The sequence below is a fragment of the Penicillium daleae genome, assembly GCF_028827525.1.
Source record: "Penicillium daleae strain IBT 16125 chromosome Unknown utg000009l_segment0_segment0, whole genome shotgun sequence".
NCBI classification, from domain to species: domain Eukaryota; kingdom Fungi; phylum Ascomycota; class Eurotiomycetes; order Eurotiales; family Aspergillaceae; genus Penicillium; species Penicillium daleae.
Window position 1 is genome coordinate 4,133,754 of NW_026623157.1, and position 20,645 is coordinate 4,154,398.

The 20,645-nt window shown below is 49.0% G+C and overlaps 7 protein-coding genes across 7 annotated transcripts; 2 read left to right on the plus strand and 5 right to left on the minus strand.

Moving 5' to 3' along the window:
• Positions 1 to 697: 697 nt before the first annotated feature.
• On the plus strand, positions 698 to 1,369 carry N7458_012639 (WW domain protein; the record flags this gene model as incomplete). The annotated part of the gene is made up of 2 exons (XM_056916020.1): positions 698 to 1,175; positions 1,272 to 1,369. 2 exons carry the CDS (start codon positions 698 to 700, stop codon positions 1,367 to 1,369), a joined length of 576 nt encoding a protein of 191 aa, XP_056760774.1.
• A 1,516-nt stretch (positions 1,370 to 2,885) lies between these two features.
• N7458_012640 (FAD-binding oxidoreductase) lies at positions 2,886 to 4,325 on the plus strand (the record flags this gene model as incomplete). The annotated part of the gene is made up of 2 exons (XM_056916021.1): positions 2,886 to 2,894; positions 2,946 to 4,325. The coding sequence occupies 2 exons, from the start codon at positions 2,886 to 2,888 to the stop codon at positions 4,323 to 4,325; spliced, it is 1,389 nt and encodes a 462-aa protein (XP_056760775.1).
• A 1,849-nt stretch (positions 4,326 to 6,174) lies between these two features.
• Positions 6,175 to 6,616, minus strand: N7458_012641 (extracellular guanyl-specific ribonuclease RntA; the record flags this gene model as incomplete). Its single annotated transcript, XM_056916022.1, has 2 exons — positions 6,175 to 6,537; positions 6,602 to 6,616. The coding sequence occupies 2 exons, from the start codon at positions 6,614 to 6,616 to the stop codon at positions 6,175 to 6,177; spliced, it is 378 nt and encodes a 125-aa protein (XP_056760776.1).
• Positions 6,617 to 7,580: 964 nt separating this feature from the next.
• N7458_012642 (amino acid permease) lies at positions 7,581 to 9,644 on the minus strand (the record flags this gene model as incomplete). Its single annotated transcript, XM_056916023.1, has 8 exons — positions 7,581 to 7,981; positions 8,046 to 8,417; positions 8,465 to 8,559; positions 8,615 to 8,794; positions 9,079 to 9,204; positions 9,257 to 9,368; positions 9,422 to 9,540; positions 9,631 to 9,644. 8 exons carry the CDS (start codon positions 9,642 to 9,644, stop codon positions 7,581 to 7,583), a joined length of 1,419 nt encoding a protein of 472 aa, XP_056760777.1.
• A 4,242-nt stretch (positions 9,645 to 13,886) lies between these two features.
• On the minus strand, positions 13,887 to 15,874 carry N7458_012643 (trehalose-6-phosphate synthase; the record flags this gene model as incomplete). The annotated part of the gene is made up of 6 exons (XM_056916024.1): positions 13,887 to 13,956; positions 14,055 to 14,397; positions 14,448 to 14,821; positions 14,894 to 15,263; positions 15,321 to 15,654; positions 15,728 to 15,874. 6 exons carry the CDS (start codon positions 15,872 to 15,874, stop codon positions 13,887 to 13,889), a joined length of 1,638 nt encoding a protein of 545 aa, XP_056760778.1.
• Positions 15,875 to 16,731: 857 nt separating this feature from the next.
• On the minus strand, positions 16,732 to 18,043 carry N7458_012644 (uncharacterized protein; the record flags this gene model as incomplete). Its single annotated transcript, XM_056916025.1, has 2 exons — positions 16,732 to 16,888; positions 16,956 to 18,043. 2 exons carry the CDS (start codon positions 18,041 to 18,043, stop codon positions 16,732 to 16,734), a joined length of 1,245 nt encoding a protein of 414 aa, XP_056760779.1.
• Positions 18,044 to 19,076: 1,033 nt separating this feature from the next.
• On the minus strand, positions 19,077 to 20,631 carry N7458_012645 (putative nuclear envelope protein Brr6; the record flags this gene model as incomplete). Its single annotated transcript, XM_056916026.1, has 4 exons — positions 19,077 to 19,433; positions 19,504 to 20,035; positions 20,131 to 20,416; positions 20,502 to 20,631. 4 exons carry the CDS (start codon positions 20,629 to 20,631, stop codon positions 19,077 to 19,079), a joined length of 1,305 nt encoding a protein of 434 aa, XP_056760780.1.
• Positions 20,632 to 20,645: the final 14 nt, after the last annotated feature.

A 20,645-nucleotide genomic window follows, 5' to 3' on the forward strand; every position in this document is an offset into this window, starting at 1 on the left:
TGCTGCTCAGGGGAAATTGTATTTTGCTAAAAAAAACTCAGGGTCCATGTTGTCAGCCAGGGAGAAGGGAGGTATACTTTGTCCTCGGCACTCTGTACCTGTAAACAATGGACAATTTCACGGAGAATATTCATGCCAAGCCACATCATATTGCATCTGCCTAGTCGGCCTGGGCCAGGACTAGGCGCCGGAATTCATCCTGTACTGTACAACATTGTATAAGCCCTGTATAGAATATCGTACGTACTGTATTATTATTTGTTGGTTCCGGTTATCACACGAAAGGCTTGTTCGGCGCTAAAACACCCTGTCCTCTCCACAGTGCGGTGGATCGAGGGTTCCGTCTGTTGTCTTTTTATCCCTCAACGGGGTTCCGAGAGGCTCCATGACTCCCCTCTTTCCCACCCAGACTCTTAGGCTTCAGGGGTGTGTGGAGGTCTCGGTTCTGAGCGGAATACCGAGGGAGAGATACGGGGTACAACCTGAACATTATATTAATCTGGAATCTGTCCTTGGCTGGTCCGCACTTGTGCTTTTTCTAGACGGCTGTTTATAGCGCTGAATTAAAGCCCCCCCCTCATCAACCAAGTCATCCTTCATAAAAGCTGCCACTCCTCCACTCCGTCTGATTACTTCTCCTTCTTTCTTTCCCCTCTTCCTCCTCCATCTCTCCCCCACCTTACCACACCAAATCACAATGTCCTACTACGGCGGCGACCCCTACAACCGGCCTCCCCCCGGCCCTCCAGCCGGCTACGACCAACGCCCACCCTACGACAACCGACCCCCCTACGACCGCGCCGCCTACAGTGCCCCTCCACCCACGGCCCGCCCCCCACCAGGTCCTCCCCCTCCCCTGCCCGCAGGCTGGCACCAAGAATGGGAACCCAACATGCGCCGCGCCTTCTGGGTCGAAGATAACACCGGCCGCGCGCAGTGGGAACCGCCCTACGGCCCGGGTTACTATGATGGTTCGCGGAGCGTTGAACCGCAGGGCGGGTATTATGCGGCCCCGCCAGGACCGCCTGCTGGGTATGGTGGTGGTCCTGGGTATCAGCAGCAGCCAGCTGTTGTTGTGGAAGAGAAGAAGAGTAATGCCGGCAAGTATCTTGCGGCTGGTGCGGCGGGTTTGGCGTTGGGTGGTCTCGCGGGGGCTTTTATTGAGCATGAGCGTGGTGAGTTATGAGTCTTTTGATTTTGGTGTTTGTTTAGTGATGCGATATTTTGACGTGGTTGGAAAATTTCTGTTTGCTAATGCATTGTTGATGTAGATGAGGACTCCGAGAGGGAGGAAGTTGCCGAGGCCCGTGAGGATGGATACTACGATGGTCGCGAGGACCAGGCTTACGAGGATGATGGTGGTTGGTGATTCGATTGAAATGTGATGGAGGGATTGTATTTGGATTTGGAGATGAATCCAGATTCACCTCTTGATCGAGAATTTTACTCAGTCCGAGACAGCGTTCTTGTTTCGCTTTTACCTACCGTTGCAGCGATGATTTAGTTACTGGTTTCTATCACCCCCATTTTACATTGATGTTTCTTTCCGTTTTCAAAGCGGCTTGATATGCTTCAAGGCTCCATCTCTGTTCTTTGTTCATTTTATTTTGATTGGACTTGCCTCGCAACGCATTAGCGACAGGAGTATGTTGATTCAACCCAGACACATATTTTGTCCTTATTCTACAACGTCACCTCTGGAATCATGATTTGTGCGTCCATATATTCCAACATGGAAGCTGCCAATAATTCCGACATTGGCCTTCATGACGGCCGATATCATTATGCGACTGCACTCAATTGAATACCTGGAAAAATAATGGTTGAGGCTTTCGGTGGCTCTTTGCCGATGAAGAAATTATTGTCAATTGGAGCTTGCTCGGAATGAGATCTCTCTTATCCAGAGTGACACTATACGATCGTCATGTTTTATTCTCTAAACATTGTAGTATTTTATGTGGGATATCTACCAGAGTGCATGTATCCATGGTGCAATTCACAGACTCTGGCCAAGGCGAAATCATAGCCTAGGCTGTGGTTCGATATCATCGAAATTATCGTGTCTGCAGAGCACAAACAGCGACTAGTATTTCTCTGGATGCCAAGGTTATAAACCAGTTGACTTTGCTCTACGACGAGACTATCGAGAACTGACTTCCTTTAAGCTGATCAGACTTGAGAGAGCCCCAAGTCACGTGTGCGCTTCTTGCTCCGACCAGCGTGACAACCAGATAAATGCAAATAAAAAAGGGAGAGAAAATCTGAATTGATAAGTCATAAAAAGTGCTTTTGCTCAGGTAAAAGCATACATCAAATCAATCACGGGTCGAACAATAGTATGTTTGGCACGCCGCATCTGGTGGCTGGTGGGCCACTCGCAAGCCACCGAAAGGGAAAATCCGGGGTTGGACTTGCCCGTCCCTCAGCTCCGCTGCCACCAGGAGGCTGGTAACCTGAAGCTACCACCGCAGTGCTGTGTCTCAAACAATTCTTTACGAATATAGATAAGAAACGGCATCTCACAGGAAATTTGAGCTTCTGAGTTGTTTTAGGCACTTCTGCAACGTCTGCGCTGAAGTCCCTAGATTGTGCAAGGCTCGCGATCCATCATCAACACCTCGCACCCATCGGCAACAATGAGGATATTAATGTTAAGGGCGAGCGCTCGCCTCTTTTGCGCAAGAAATAGGCTGGTGACAAGTCAATTGACATCGAGGCGCATTCTGTCGACAGTGGCACCCAGGCGAATAAAACCAGTTCTTTACGGTGTGGTCGGGCTAGCTGTTGGCGTTCTCGGTACATCCGTTACCTATTATGGCCTGAGCAATGCAGAGGCGAAAGAGAGCAGTGTCAGAGAGATCCAAAACTATGCCGATAGAGCCACCATGCTGAAGGTACTCGGATGTCTCCCATGATCCTAAGTTCATAATACTAATTAACTCTAGGCCGCTAAAGAAATCCAAGGCGCCCTCGGCGAAGACGCTGTCAGTCTGGATGACGACGACCTGGAAAGCCATAGCTACTCTGAAGCATCGACATCCAATACCCCCACCAGACCTGTTGCCGTAATAATGCCATCAAGCACAGAACAAGTCTCTCTCATCGCCAAAATATGCACCAAATACAGAGTCCCCATGATCCCCTTCGGTGCCGGCTCCAGCGTCGAAGGTCATTTCAGCGCCCCTTACTCCGGCTTCAGCATTGACCTGTCCCGCATGGACAATATCATCGCCATCCACGATGAAGACATGGACGTCGTCGTTCAGCCCGGCGTGAACTGGGTGAATCTCAACGACACGCTTAAACCAACGGGTCTCTTCCTACCACTTGATCCAAGTCCCACGGCGCATATTGGCGGTATGGTTGCGACGAATTGCAGTGGCACCAATGCTATGCGTTACGGAACGATGAAAGACTGGGTTGTGAATTTGACTGTGGTCCTGGCGGATGGAACTGTTATCAAGACCCGTCGTAGACCGCGGAAGACCTCGGCGGGTTATAACCTGAACGGCCTGTTTACCGGTTCCGAAGGCACGTTGGGTATTATCACAGAAGTGACGCTGAAACTTGCCATTGTGCCCTCGCATTTTGGGGTGGCGACGACGGCGTTTCCCTCCGTTGCGGCGGCTACGACGGCGGCTACGTCGATGATTCGTGGGGGTGTTGCTCTCGCGGCGCTGGAATTGATGGATGATGTGCAAATGCGGGTGATTAACCAAACGGGTGGTACGGGTGGGAAAATGTGGGCTGAGAAACCGACTCTTTTCATCAAGTTCTCTGGCTCGGAGCGAGCAGTGGAAGATAGTATTGCAGCGGCCAAGGAGATTGCGCTCGCACATGATGGATCGAGCTTTGTCGCATCGCTGGATGAAAAGACCATGACGGCGCTGTGGTCAGCGCGCAAGCAAGCCCTTTGGGCAATTCTCTCTGTTCGTCCCGAAGGAACGCAAATCTGGTCTACGGACGTTGCAGTCCCGCTGTCGAATCTAGCCGATATCGTCGAGAAATCCAAGTCTGACGCGTCCAAGCTCGGATTGTTCTCGACTGTGCTGGGGCATGTCGGCGATGGGAATTTCCATCAAGCTGTCATGTACAACCCTGATATTCCGGAGCAAGTGGAGGGCGTGAAGAAATGCGTGGATACTATGGTTGTGCGTGCGTTGGAAATGGACGGTACAGTCTCGGGGGAACATGGTATTGGACTGGGGAAGAAACATTGTCTGGAGAAGGAGCTTGGACCGGTCACTATTGATGTGATGAGGACTTTGAAGAGGAGCTTGGATCCGCATTGGTTGCTGAATCCTGGAAAGATCTTGGATGCTTGATCTTTGGCTGTTTACATATGATCATATCATGAACGATCAACGTCATGTGCCTTGGTGGTTGGCGTCATGTTGTCTTATCCTATCGTGGCAGCTGAGATATCTGAATCTAAAGAGACTAGAGAAACGGTCTACTCATATATCCTCGTACCCTCTGTGTTCGAAGGTGTTTTAAAAAGGGTTCAGCAAGGTGTTTAACAATGCTATCCCACAAGGGACTACGCCGACTATTCTTGGTCGCCCTTTATAAATTGAAGGCGGGACTTTACGTACACTGTCTTTTAAATAATATTCAACTGTGTATTCTATTTGAACAGGGCTAAAGAGTAGTACCTCTCTATTTCAATGCTATTAGTAGCGCCGCTAAATGAACGAATAGCCCTCTCGGATACAGTACCGATGATCATTCGGGGGCTAACTAACTATGAATTAAACGACCGATTTGTCGAGTACGGAGGCAGAAGCAACAGCCTGATTGTGGTGATTAGTTGATTACTTCAATTTTTAGGCAGCTATTTCTCATGAAGGGATTGAGGTGAAACAGACCTCGCCATCCTCCAACAACTCGCCTTCTACTCCGCCAAACGAGGGCTCGCCTGTCCCGCCGAAACAAAGCAAAGCCGCCCAGACTGGGAATCCTGGATTGTGGCCGCGGCCAAGCGACGCACGCTGCTTACCATGTACCTGTTCATCACATCTTCAATGCGGCCAAGGACGTGCCGAGCTTTGTGGCGAGTGAGTTGGTAGATGTTCTTGTTCCGGAGGCGAAGGCGTTGTGGCATGCGACTGATCGGGGGGCTTGGGGGTGGAGTATAATCGGCATTTGGGGAGGTGGGAGGATGGGATGTTGGTTGTTGGGGAGTTGTGGAGGGGTCCGGGGGTTGAAAGTGGCTCAGAGAAAAGACGGGAGAGGATTGAGAGGTGGGTTCGGTTGGCGGATGAGTTTGGGATGATGCTTCTTGCGGTGACGGCGCATTTGCATGAGTGTTGATCGAGGTGATGACCGTGGATGGTGGTTATGATAATGGAGAGAAGGTGACAGCTTTCCCATTCTGGTTAGGGTCAGAGCTGGTACACAGAATGTCTCAATGGTGTAACATGAAGATGTTTCTTTCTCCTAATCCACTTGTTCAATCTCTCTGTATATGCCCAACCTCCACTTCCCCGCAGTCTCCTCGCCGATCCTTGTTCGGAACGCAGATATTCCGCCCGAGTCTGTGCGACCTTTTAAACCCCCCAACCCCTCGCGTGCCTCTTCTCTTCTTCTTCTCTTCTCCAGTGCGACCAGGGTCTGTGCCCAGAGATGGTCCAATCCTGACCTCGATGGCTGCAAATACTCCTTGGAGCGTCAACGAGGCGATCCCGTCACCAATCTGATATCGAGTCCATCTATCCGAACCACGACAATGACCAGAGCTAATGTGCCTGTCACGTCGCGGTTGGCACTTGGACTCGAAGCGTGAAGCACAGTACTGTGACCGCGTTCAAAGTATCATTTACAGGACCCTCGTGTCGACAATATCGTAGCTTTCCCCATGGGTATCAAACCCCGGCGACGACAAGCTCCCACATTTTCGCTTTTGTGCGGGTGTCGATTGCTGTCTGCCTCCAAGTACCTAGATCAAAACCAAGAAGACTACACAGCGCGTTTACACGATGCTTCTCCATTTGTGTTTACGCGAAAGTCTGTCTTCTACATCTACATAGTTTTCTCTTATACGAAAATCTACAAACTCTACATCGTATCATGACGCAAGCAATACACCTTGACATTCTGACATAACTCGTTCACATTCATCCACTCCACGGCGATTCATCAATCCCACATCCCATATATCGTGCGTACACCAATCTAGCAAGAAACAAAGTCATCACCACTAGCACCAGTATGCGTAATCACACCAGCCAACTGATCATTCGTGTTGAAAATAACCCGATCCGCACCAGGAGAACCACCATCGTACGCATCGCCATCACTCAGAATCGGGAACTCATAGTAAGTGCCGGAAACGGGGAAGTCGAAGCCCTCGTAGTTGTGGTACACGTGGGGGTAGCTGTCGTCCGTGGATCCGGCCTGGTAGAGATCATAGCCGGCGGCTTGGGCGGCGCTGACGGCGCTACTGCTGTAGCAGATTGTGCCGCAGGTGTAGGCGCAGGCGCGCTTTTGGGGGGCGGCGAGGGTGGTGGTGATGAACAGGGTGGCCAGGGCCAGGATCTGGGGGGAGTATGTTAGGGGGGTGTGAGAGGATGTAATTGTTGAAGGGTTTGGTTGATCGTACCTTGGAGTACTGCATTTTGAATAATGGAGTGATTGATAAACTTTAGATCAACGAATATCGACGATCAATGGGGCTTTCCGGATGATCGTTCGAAACTTGAGTCTCCAGTTGATCTGGGTGATTACCGTCTGTTTATATAGACCTCCGCAGCACCTCCATTTTTCCATTTACCAACTCTTTCCCAGTCTATCCTCCATCCCGAAACACCGACTACAAACAATGTTACATCTGGATATCCAGCAATAGTCCCATTCATTGGTATTCACATTCCTAGCAGCCAACGGGCCTCCCCTCCCGCGCCAAACCATACTGCAACAGGAATATCCGCCGATCTGCAGCACTCGCACTAGAACACCACGAAGGATCACGAGCGAGGTACAAGTGCGACGTGATTGGCGGAAACGGCACAGCGTGAGTGATCGAGTGGTGATTGGAGTCTTGCAGCAGGTTTGACGCCCTATCCGAGGACATGGAAGGGAAATGATCGACCGGGTCTGGCATTGTCGGGGCGTGGACCCTTGTCGGTGCAGCGGTGCCGCTTAGATGCATCTTAGGCTGACTGTGTCTGGATTTATTATCGGGCCAATAGGTAGTCTCCGTTGGGGGCACGATGCGAATGGAGTAGATGGCGGATCTTCGGGGTTGAAGATGTGGGGATTGTTTGGGGGCGGAAACTCCGTTGCTGAAGAGTTGTTCTGTGAAAGTCGTGCAGAGGATCCAACTTGCGGATTCGATGCGTAGAAAATGAAAACAGTATGTGCTGAGAGGTATCTTCGCTATTCAAACTGGATGATCATCGCACGGCTCGGCGTCCTCCGCTCCTCGAGAAACCCGGCGTCCCGACGGAATCCGTTTTCAACTGCTCTATCTAATCTCGACTTGGCATTCGGATAAGATACAGACATTCACATTCGGGAAATTTCATTTCCCGTGCAGAATTGGGTATATTGCTAGGAACCAGTGTCATGCATCTAGATTATTACCCAACAACAATATCGCGAATGCGAGACCACCACTGCCGGGGCTTGGCTGGTTGGGTTTCTTGTTCAGCGAATTCTCTCCTGCCAGTCCACATATCCATTTCCTCCAGTTTCACCCAGCGAGTCTTGTTCCAGACTTTGTACACGACGACGAATAGCACGAATACGGGGAGAAGGATGTAGTTGATCACGAAATCGGTCGAACTGAACGGGTTCAAGAAGCACGTGTATCCCTGGAAGAAAATGAGGAAGATATTCGCTGCTAGTGAGAAATATGTTCCATAGGGGTATAGTGCAGCTCGGTAAGGAAGTGTCGCTGGGTCTTCGCCCTGTGCAACCAAGGCACGACGGAAACGAATGTGGCAGACCCCAATAACAGCCCAGACGATAAATGTAGCCACTGCGTTACCTTGTGTCAGCAGAGAGATAATCGATTGGTTCCACTATAGGGAGTATACACGTACCCCCGGACAACGTAATAAGGGCAGAGTAAGCTGTGCCAGCACTAGAAGACTGTCCCAGGAAGACGATGCAAGCGAATACGTTAGTGAAAATGAGACCGACCCAGGGCACGCCGGCGCGGTTGGCGCGCCCGATGAATTTGGGGGCTTTGCCATTGCGTGACATGAACAGGAGGGTCCGGGATGCTACATAGAGAGAGCTGTTTCCGGCAGAAATGACGCTAATCACTATCAAGGCGTTGATGAGGTGAGCCGCTGGTAGGATCCCAGCGTCTTGAAGGGCGATGGTTAGAGGGGAACTGGCGGTTTTAGAAGTGGATCCTAACAATCTGTGGTCGTTGTATGGAATCAGAATGCCAATGAAGAATATGGTGCCTGTATGGAATTAGCATAGTCATATCTTGATACTAGCTCTCACATACCAATGTAAAATATGAGGATTCGCCAGAAGACCTGCTTGATAGCTCGAGGAACGGCCTGTTCGGGATTCTTCGACTCTCCAGCCGTGATTCCCACCCTAAAGCCTGGTCAGCTAGGAGCTTATATGCAGTGCCAGGTATGGAAATGGTTACATCTCCGTGCCTGCATATAAAGTGCCTGCCACGACAAATGTCTTGGCGACTCCATTGATAGAGTCTGCGAATGCGCCGGGGTTATGCCAGTACTTGAACCCGATTTTCTCGGGACCGATACCCCCAGAACTGATGCAGATGGCGAGAATGAAGAATACAATCAAAGCAATTACTTTGATTCTATACAGTCAGTGTGTCAGTACCTTTCGGCTCAGTCTCTCCAGACAGAAATGCATACTCACAGTGAAAGCCAAAATTCCAGCTCACCATACGCTAGAATCCCCAGATTGGACAACCCAAGAAAGAGAAACCAGAATAAGAGGATCCAGCCCCATTGCGGTACAGCTTCTGTTCAGTAGCCGATTACAAGAGATATCGCGTTGTATTCATTTGCAAGCACCTGGTCAAGTTAGTAAAGTGAGCAAACAAAACACTTAATTCCCTTCTCGGGAGCGGATGCTAACCGTAACCCATAGATACCAATATGCCCATCCCAACGCAAATGCAATAGAATCATCGATAAACCGCTCTGCATATTCAGTAAATGACCTGTGACGGGAATCACAGTCGCCATTTCGCCCAGAGATTGCCTGTGATAGTGAGCAGCTTGCCAAGCAGCCAAGAAGCAGGACGACAACTTACATCACGAAGAACACGATTAGTCCGACGAGAGAGAAACTGATCAGAGAGCCTGCTGGACCACCTTCGTGTAATGCATTTCCTGAGCTGACTAGTAGACCAGGACCGATGATTCCTATTTTGTATGTTAGATACAGGGCGCTAGGATTCGCAGTGTTAAAGACTAGCCTCCAATTGCAATCATCTGTAGATGCCGCGACTTGAGTCGCCGCTTCAGCGGCTCTGCGAAGGGATCTTGCAGTCGAGACTCGTCATCGCTGCGCTTTGTCCGACTCTCCGGCCGGGAGCTATTGCTGTCCGCATCTTTGACTGGCGTTTGATACGCCGTCGTGGTATAGTCGATTTTATCGGCCGTGGGGCATTCGCGCAGGTATTACAGGATATTAGCCATAATGTGGTGAATGAAGAACACGCAGACTTCTCCGAATTCCTTGAGAATATAAACTCCAACAAATTGAACAGCTCGTGCCCAGAAAACATGGGGCACGGTGTGACATCGCGTTGACCCGTTTTGGGCTGCGTTAATTTGCTAGCGATGTCGTGATGAGCCCCGATCGCAGGCAACTGATGATCGTGGGGCTGGGCGTGGACTTTCAGTATGAGTATCAGCTTCATGAAGAGGTCACGATGGAGAGACTCAATAACCTGGCGCTTTTGAATTTCCGGAAATCATCGGAACGCATCACAAAAGCTCGCATAGTCTTCGGATTTACTTTGAAGCGCACAAGAACTATCAGATCTGGTTGCCAGATTCAGCGTAGCGCTGAATGAATCTTGGTGAGTGGAGCCTCGTGCCTGGCGAACCTTTCCGGTCGCACGCCATGAACTTGGAGATTGGGTCATTGCTTGAACAGGAATATGGTCTTGGCAATGCGGTCAACAGACACAATAGTCTTTGATAAATTTGAACTGCCATTGCAGAAGGAGTCTGGGTCGCGATCAGTTTGAGTGTGTTCAAATGTGCTCTCCATTTTTTACATAGCAGGGACTTACTGGAATGGGAGCCAGGTAGCTCTACCTTCAACGATAGAGAAATCCAATCATACGAATCAGGCTGTAGATTATTAAAGTCAACATCTTGAGTGCTGTTTTGCTACCCAGTTGGTAACAGGTTTCAGGCCTTGTCCTGTTCCTTAATCAAATTAGGCTCTCCGACAAACCTCCCTTTGGACTCGACTGTTCTCTGCCGTGAGTTCAAAACCATGTGTCCATCTTAAGCCAGCTCTCCAGCTTAAGAAAATGAAGGGAGACGTGTGGACATAGAGGCTTGGACTTCATGTGCCGTGAGATTTACCGTATTCTCCAGTGCATCAAGCTCCAAGTATATGTCCCACCACTTTCACAGCTTTCAAGGCAACGAGGAACAGGCACACAACCACAGATAGTCGACGTTACTGTGGGATGCGTCGGTAGTTCCACATTCATGGATCGATCGCGGCCTTTGGGACGACAATATCTGACGAAGGGAAAAAGACGAGTTAGCCGATGAACATGAACACGGCAAGAATTCGAGGAGTCCAATCCGTATTCCACGTGTTGCTGTACGACCTGGACGAAGTAGTCGAAAAGCAACAAATCGACCATAATTTTGGGAACTATTCCATGTTGTGCAAAGATGCATGAGAGTCCTTTCAAGAACCCGGATCAACCCCCAAAACCCTCAGACTGGCGTTAAGACTTGATCATCAGGAATTTCAAACCGGTAAGAAGTCATCATAGGGTGTTGTACATCAAGCCGTAGGTGCAAGCATGAGAATGGAAATATATGCAGTTCGCACTTCGCGTATTCGTTGGAACGTGACCAAGGGATGCTTGATCAATAATCAGTACGACGGGACTCGCCATACTGACGAGATAAACAGAATCATCTCAGAGTAGTCGGAAGCCTGGCTATTAAACTCGAACCTTTGATCATCACTGGGAATGTAGCCCATTGAGTAATGGTACGGCAATTGACACAGAGAAGGCTCAGGCTCGGAGGAAAAAATGGTGTTAGCAGATTCTCGCAAGAACAAGATTTGAGAAATTCGCGCTTTGCAAATTGCATTGTACAACAGATAAGAGGCCACGGTGGAGGTTCTTGACTTACCCGTACCAGCTGGAGAAGGTTGCACAAATATCGATGCGTTCCGGTGGAGAGTATTGGTAACAGGCAGTGTTTCTGGATCATCGAAATGCAATGAAGTCAATAACAGCAATACGTAGCAGTAGATCCAACTGGTAGAGCGGGTAGAACCATGTTGTGTTGTTGCAGGGGTTAGCCGTCAGAAGAGCTCTTTGGTATTCATCACCAGTTCAGGTGGATGGTGATCATCATCATTCAGCAAGACTCGGCAGGAATTGCCATTCTGATATGGCACGGGGCCTGCGAGGGGCAATCAAGTATTTCCATACCTGTGATTTCAAAGCATGGGAGATGACATTTAGATGCTGTAACATGAAAAAGACCCTGGAGGGCCACTCATGGCTAACAAACGGTATGAATATGGACAAGTATGCCCACCAGTCAATTCATGAAAATGGCTCTTTATTTCACCGGATAAAAATATCAGCAACTCGGAACTTCAATTTACTTGAAAGCAATGGTAGAACATACCCCCCAATGTCTGACTGCACGAACCCCTTTATTCCAATCTGAAACAACGTGAGATCATCTTCAGTGGAGTTGGAGACAAGTTTGAGCTCCTAGCTATATTCACTGCTGATGTTAGTGAGAATCGTATCTATAATGTGAACACTTTGCTTGACACCAGGCCGTCAGATCGACATCCATGCGCATCAGGAAACCAGTTCCCTTAACTGATCATCATGCGGCCAATGCTATCGAGCATAGGGATTGGACGGAACGCCACGATATCCCTGCAGGTCTAGCCGTATTATTTGTCACCAAGGCTTCCATACAAAGCTCGCAGGACCAGAAATGGTTACCATTCGGAGCTTGCAATTGCAGAACTTACCCCAAGAAACAAAAAAGGCAGAGTAAGATAGGCAAGTGTGGGACAATGACGAATGTAAGGATGTCAGTTCTGGAAGCAAACCTAAGGAGAGATGGCAAGACAATAAATGATTAGCTTTCATTCAAGCGAAATATGCAAGAACCCGGTGTGGCAGATGAGAACCTCACAGTTCGGATAAAATATACATCAGTTCCTTTCGCCCAAAACAACAATAGTATTTCCCACAAGTCGCGTGGAGGATTCAGGGAACTGCTGGAGACGGGTCTATACCGATGGGAAGTTGCCCAAATTTACCCAGGACGCGCCTCACTGCTGCGCAACGCATCGAAAGGCGCCTCTGAGGGAAAATAATAAAATGGAGAAAAAGAATGAATTTAGAGAATAAAAGTGTCATATATGGTAACTAGCATGCTTTGGGATTCCGGGATAGAAAATCATCTCTTCGGTAAGGACAACACTATACAGACAGAAGATGAGTGGCTCGCCAGTGATACAGCGAGAGCCCTCAAACGATCCGTAATGTGAAGGGCAGAGGAGAACAGAAATAAGAAAGGGAGTTTCATAAAATTAAAGCTGCTCAACCTCATACAGGATACCTGACACAACATGAGGGGAATGGGGGAGCAAAGAAACCAGGAGAAAATCGACGAACAACTAACATCCAAGGGCTCAGACTGAATTGTTTTTGTCATCGGCAGTCGTAACTGTCGTGTTGTGTAAGGGGCCTCATAAGAAAGTCAATATTTGGAGTCATCATCGCGCTAGAGATGTTAGTCCGTGGAAAGGAGAAAAGAAGGAGAGAAACTGGTTAAGGAGGGAGATATTTAAGTCTTTCGGGGACGCCCAGGATCACTAAAAATCACGCTAGCGTTAAGCGAGATCTGTCGTGCCTGCCTATTTGGGAGGCGTCTGGGGGATACCTGAACTATGAAGTATAAAAAATGCTGGGCTTCATGCGAAAACTACTTACGTCCGTGATCCTCAACGTACTACGCCGAATTACAATTTCAAACTCTCGAGTCCGTTGATCATCATGCGTATAACTATTCATGTCAATTTTGAGCTTTGTCGAGAAGCGAGGACGTTGGATCGAGCGGGCCAATTTACGAGGTTCAGATATGCTTCCATACTTGCTACCCCGGATTTGAGATCGGCGCTAGTTACGATAAGCTGTTATCGTCTCGCTCGGGCCTCCTCTCAAAAAATATTTAAGCTTCTCTTGTAAACAGTTTCATATTTCTTCTTCTTCTCCTCTCGATCAGCGATTTTTTTTTTTGGATTATGGTGTCTGTGGTGGCATCATCTCCTGATCTGCCTCGAGTCTTCCCATGTTGCTCTATCTACCCGAGCATCCCTGCTACATGAACCACGCTCCAAATCGCAACCTTCGTCGAGATCAGTCAATGGCACGGTCATCGACTCCTTGATGGCCCAAGAAAATCCTCCCCAGGTCTTGAGGCCAGGCACTGCAGCTTTGTGGTGTGGTAAACGATCATGTTATGTCGACGACTCAGCGTTGGACCCCCCCGCGGGACCAAGGCATCGACACATCCTCCCTCAACGTTTTTTTCATTGAAATTTCCTCTTCTCTTCTTCTTTCATCTTCTCCCATCCCTCTTCTTATCCTGTTTTATCCTCTTCCATCCATCTGCTTGGTAAACCCCCACGGGATGTGATCAACATGGCTCCATGGGGTGCCGGCATCGCTGAGCCAGCTTCTCAATAAAGGTTTGACCCCATTTCGCACTGTCCCTGTGTCAGCAACTCATTTCTCATCTCTTACGAACAGTATCCTGAGGAACTCTCAAGCCTCAAACATTTCATCTGAGGAAGGCTTGGCATACCTGGTATGTGTGTTTACAAAGTCTCTCAAGAACTTATGTTTTCGCTGACGCTCTTCAGGGCCCAAGTTCAGCGCAGCATACAGAGCTTCTGACATCTCGGTCATATTGGCTGGATGGAAAGGGATGCTGCCATTTCTCATGAACGTTGCCGATCCGGCGAACTCAGAGAGTACGAGGACTCCCTTCTTCTTGTCTTGGCAGGCCACGTATTCAAATGAAACGAGGTTCATTCCATCCCGCGTTGATGTCAACAGACATGCATCGGCAACAGAATACAGTGCAGTCAGTTCATTGAACGGCACTGATCGATGCATGTACAACAGCGGTGTTCCGTCAGGCGTGGCTACATGATATTAGTCCCAAGGGCTTATGACGTGGGTAAGTTTACTGTACCGTGCTTGCCGTTGATCTTCCCAGCTAGTGTACTAAGTTCTGTCTCTAGATCTTGATACTCTTTGACATCTTCACGACTTGGAACGGCAACTTGGATGAGAACAACCTTGTTGCGCAGTTCTGGGTGGTCATCCAAGAAGCTGTCAAACCCTTTCAACTTCTGGGTCAAGCCTTTGATATAGTCGAGTCGATCGACTCCAACAATGACCTTTATCCCTTTGTATTTATCTTCGAGGGTCTTTATACGGTCTTGGACTTCTGGTTTTTCCAGTGTGTCTGCGAACTTCTGCGGGTCTATTCCCACAATGAACCTACCAGCACAGATCAACCGGTTTTTATACTGCATCTGGTTTGGAATCTCGGTACGTGCTCCCCTGACAAAAATCAGTTCTTTTCGAAAATGTAGTATGGTGGGGTGACAGCTTGAACAGGAGGCTGACTCTTACAGATTACTGGCACAGGTGTCGATGAAATTCTGCTTATACTCGTCCGTGTGGAACCCAATCAAGTCACTCGACAACAACCCCTCGATCAAATGCTTCTTGACAGGCAAAGCTCGCCAGAAGTCACCAGCTGGAAACGGAGTGTGGAGGAAAAGCCCGATGGCACAACGTTTATTCCTCTCTTGGAGGCGGTTGCGGAGGAGCTCTGGCAGCAACATCAAATGATAATCGTGCACCCAAATCAGGGTTCCTGGTTCTGCTGCGTCGGCAACCGCATCGGCGAAAACCTCGTTGACTCTTCGATACGCCTGCCACGGACCATCTTCATATATCACTCCCGATTGATAATGAAGGATGGGCCACAAAATACGATCTGCGATATTGTGAGGGGACCGTATTACTGCTGCGGAGTCGGGGAGCTAGGGCTTACTCGAGAACATGTTATAATGTTCATTCGCCAACCCGCTATCCAGGAAAATCGGGGTCGCATCATGTTCATCCAAGCTTTTACATACTTGCTCCCTCTCCTTGACGTCTCTGACTTCGATACCGGGCCAACCAAACCAACGAAACTGCGTGGACTTTGTCAATCCCGACAACGCAGTGACCAACCCGCCGCTCGAAATTGACGACTGATATGTACCATCGACACGTTTGATCGACAACGGCAATCTGTTCGACACAATGATCAAGTTGCGTTTTGATTCATGTGAGCCCATCTTGAATCGAAATATTTCTCCAGTGTCGACTTGTGTTGTTTCAGTCTGTCCGTTTATGACGTTGCTCTCGCGGTTTTCAATTTCGACTCCGAGTCTCCTGGAAAGAAAGAAAAAATACCAGGTCGAAATGAAGAACGCCGCTCATAATGAAAGAGTTTGGCATCGCCTCTTGCCTCGGATGGCGACTACGTCGTTCGGAAAACGGGTCCGGCGCCACCTCGGAGCAGCTGCCATCATTCAGCTGTCTTCTATATACGCGGAACATTGGGCGGGAGGGTGGGTTCCGCGATAGACATAAACATAGACATAGACTTGCATAGAGATAGACATAGAGATAGACTTGGATAGACTTGGATAGACTTGGGCGATTTGGATTTTTTGGTTCTACTTGGTCCTTTTGTTTGTTTTGCGCGTCTCGCGCGGGTTGGGTGGGTGGGCCTTGTTGGTTTCTTTTGTTCTCTTGTTCATTTTGGGGTTTTTTTTTATTTTCTTTGGTCTACTTGGATGTTTTGCGCATTATGCGCGGGTGGGTGGGTAGGGTCTTTTCGTCTTCTTTGTTTTTTTTTTGGTTGTTTTTTTTTTGGCGTTTGGGCGTTTTGGTGTTTTTGGAGCGATTTGGGCGACTTGAAGCAACTTGGAAAGATAGTTTGGACCAAATTGGACTATCCTATTATATACTTCTCATTTCCATCGTAATAACTTTCGAATTAAAATCAAAATGGTGTTTGAACTGATGTTTGAACTGATAGTCCAAGTGATGGTCTAAGTGATGTCTAGAGAATATCTGGAAAGCTAGCCAGAACCATACTTGAGGCTGATCGATCAAGTGGTCTGACATCTATACGTAATGTATAACCCAGTGGGATGGTCAGTCTGCGCTAGGATTACAGTTGCTTCCCGATCTTTTTGGAAGAGCTCCCTGCAGGGCAATGGAGGTCCAGATATACAGACGATGGAATCAATGAAGATCAATTTTGAAAATAACTCTCCAGGACAATAAAAATAGAATTGTTCTACTGCTCGATCTCTTGGTCTAATTCGTATCATCCATAAGGTCTTCGTGGTACTCTATCAACATGTACATATTCCGTCATATGCATGTCAGACGTCAAACCGCCGATCTCAATGCTTATTCCCTCTCTGCCTCTGTAGCCACAACACTAGCGCAAAGCAAACAATTCCGGCAGCATATGCACATCCTGTGAACACAATCAGACCCCAATACTCACCATTGCAACGATGGAGTATTTCTCCAGCAATAGGTACACCGGTCAAGGCACTTTCGAGATGTTAGCAAAACTCCATGCAATGATTTCCAATAATAGAACAATGTTGAAAAGTCTTACCCAAAGCTGACAATAGTATATACAGTAGTATAATATCGTCCATAATTCTCCACGGGACAAAGCTCCCCAACACAAACCGGAACCAGACTGATGTTACTTCCGCTCGCGAAGCCAAATACCACCGAGAATATAATGACAGCGACTGCGTTTCCCCCGGCAGGCATCCACACCGCCAGTACAGCAACTAAACACAGAATATTGGTCAGAAGTAAGGTATTAAACCGACCAATTCGATCCGCCAGAATGCCAGGCAACCATCTCCCCGGAAAGGAGCCCGCGTTCAAAAAGACAATCATCAAGTACGCCAGCTGGCGCGAGATACCACTAACAAGAGCATACGAAGCAATATACTCCAGCGGGATAAAAAAGCCCCATTCGATAAAGAACACTCCCAGCGTCGTCAACGCAAGAACGGGGTCTCTTAGAATAGTCAAATCAGGAAGAAATACCTTCAGCGACGGAGGCGAGGGATCCTTCGGTGGGAAATTCGCTCGAACAAGCAAACACCCCGGAACCAACAGCACCAGCGTAATCAACGCAATAATCCTAGTCGACCACGCAAAGCCCACCCTCGGCGCCAAATTCTCAAGCACAAGAGGGTATATCACACCTCCAATACTTCCCCCGGACAAAGCCAACCCCGTCGCAGCCCCACGTCTGCGACAAAAGAAATGCCCAATACTAGCAACAGGTACAATGAAAATAAACGATGTCCCCATTCCGCCCAATATCCCAACGACGAGCAAAAAATGCCAGTACTGCGTGCAGAAGCCCATCAACACGATCGTTAACACGATAAGCGTTGAACCTGTCCACATTAGGAAACAGGGACCCTTTGCATCGAAGATGGGGCCTATTTGGATGCCGCAGAAGAAGACGAGGAAGTTGTAGAGTCCGAAGATCCAGCCGATTTGGCCGGCGCTGTGGGTTGAGAGTTGGTGCGTTGATATCCAGGCTTGGTAGATGCCGATGCTGTTCATGAGGCCGAGGCCGCCCATTATGGAGCTGAAACTGCCTAGTACGACTAGGTTGGCGCGGAGGCCACCTTCAGGGTAGGTGGTTGCATGGATTTTGGGTTCGTGGTGCATTTGTCGATACAGATGCTGGGGATATATATCTTAGACGCTGAGGATATTGAGAATATTGGTCCGATAGGAATAGTCAGGTTGTGAATAAAAGCAAGTAGAATAACCCCCTTGTGGCTCTAAATGCCTACTATATACGTCTGGATTCACTTCAATTTGACTCAATCATGGTTCACTCGACCGATTCGCTCGGCCATCAAAGAAAAGATAAAAGTGTACCAGGACGCCGACACCCGAGATGAATACCCAACACCGAACCATCAGGTTATCCACCTGGGCTCTTTCCCCACTATTCAACATTCACACCTAAACCTCTGAGAGAAAAAATTTCTCGTAAAAGCGTCAACGCCTTAAAAAACTCGCAAAACAGTCTCCCCGATGGTTCGAAATCGGCGAATATGCCAAGCCTCGGCCGTGACGGCCGCTCAGCGACGGAGAGTGGGGCGGGATGCGTCACGGCGGACATGGACATCGTTGACAGCAGGTACCGTACTGTAGTATCTTGCGGTTTGCCGAGTGGGAAGGAATTGGGCGAGGAGTGGACTTATGGAAACAAGTATTTCTGCCGCAAGCAGATCTACAGACCGAATCATGAGTGATTGACCAGGTTGATTAAGAGGGTGAAGGGTTTCCAAATTCTTGTATTGACTATGAGACAAGTGTATGCAGGAAGATGATGATGTCGAGTGCTAGTCTGCCAGATATGGCCCGTATAGGAACTCCCAACAGGTAGTCGTAAACCAGAAAAAAAGGAAAATAAAAGCGTCGAGCCACCGTCAATCGAGTAACTTAAAGAAAATACAAGAATCGAATCAGACAGAACATGAAAACACCCAACGATGGTATACAAGAAATGTGCAAAAGTAGAAACAAAACACCAACACCCGAATCCCATATCCACCCACCCAACCAAACCCAGCCTGAATCATGCGACCTATTATGCTGCCGAGACCCGAGCGAAAACGCTCCAAAAGAAAAGACGCCAAATGGTAGACACCCAAGACATAGTCAGGCTGTGCTACGTGGAGAGAAGAAACTATGTAAATTGTCGATGCGTCCGTTTCGAAGGACTCGGCGTACGGAGATGAGTTTCTCGTTCGCGGGAGCGTTCCGTGACGAAATCCATTGAGCGGGTGTTCTCGATCATGAGCGGTGCATCTTCTCTATCGGCGTAGCTTTTTGTCGGCGATGCACGGGGTTCTTGTTGACTGTAGAAGCCGTAGGCCGGGTTCTGCTGGAGGTGGAGGGGTTGGCCGTGCATGTTTGGATTATATGATGGCGGGGGTGGATAGTCGTGTTGTGGGTAGCCCTGGTTGAGGCGGTTGTTTCTGAAGGAGCGGAAGGACCAGTTACTGGCCCATGCCACGGTTCCGATGGTGGCTAGGAAGATTATCTAGATGAGGTAAAAGAGTCAGTGGAAGCTGGCAGTGGAAGCCTGATAGCGACGCAGTGGGAAGTCTCACAATAGCTTTCCAGGAAATAGGCTCGATGAAGCTGTCGATGATTTGGGCCATCGTCCTCGCTGAGAGCATAGCTCGTCTGACATGGGTCGGGTCCGTGTCCATGCACTTCCTGTCGGCGGCGCATATGGGCACTAGACCCGGCACGAGGTTGCCAGCTGCACATTTATTGTCCTCGTATCGCTTCATACACTCGGCAATATTGTGCAGAATCGAGTCCATCTCCTTGCTTGCCACAGCATCGAACTCATTGCGAATCTCGGCCACAAACGAAAAGACCATCCACACAGCAAGCGAGAACAGGGATAAGTTCACGACCAGCTGCGCCCACCATGACAGAATGGCAGGGACGTTGGGATGTTCCTCCAGCAGGGTCAAAAACTGTCTGAAAAAAGACATATTGGACGGTCTGCTCTGCACGTCCGGTGCCTTTTCCTTTTTTGATGTCCTTCCTGGTCGCCCTTCACTGCTGCTGGGCCTATCGCTCTCATAATCGTCATAGTCATCATCCATCCGCATCTTCCTCCCAAGTGCCCTATCTCGTCGTCGCCTCTTATATATCCGTCGCGCCACAGCATTCGTATAGTGATTCTTCCGTGGGATCTCCCCCTCCCAGGACTAGGCGCAAACCGGCCGTAGATGTTGAATAACGAATTGCGTCGCGTGCCCTTCGACTGCTGCTCCGGTGTTTCCTCGTTATCTGCTACCTCCGGCGAGGACAAGTTCTCGCCGCCCGACGACAAATCCACTTCTAATTTCCGCGGGGTCGTAAATGCCGGCTGTCCGAAGACTGACGCTGCTGACTGGAGCGTAGACTGTTGCCGTTGCGGGGAGAACAGGAAGGAGGACTGCGAATTTGGAGGGCGGAGAGCTGGTATGGTTGGTTTTCCAGGGGAATCAAAGATTTGATGTGTTCCTATAGGATGGGAAAAATGTAAGACAGTGCACAATGGGGATACAGACATCCCTGGTTGACTCGCTGGGCTGTGGTGAACACATACGCTTCTTGTTGTCTTGCGGCTGCTTCCTGACTTGCGAGAAGGGAGAGGTAAAGTCGACTGGCCCTGCGCTTCCCCCGTGCCATTCATAGTCCATCGGGATGACCCCGCCAGACTCATTGCGCGATTCCATTGTGGTGGACGCTC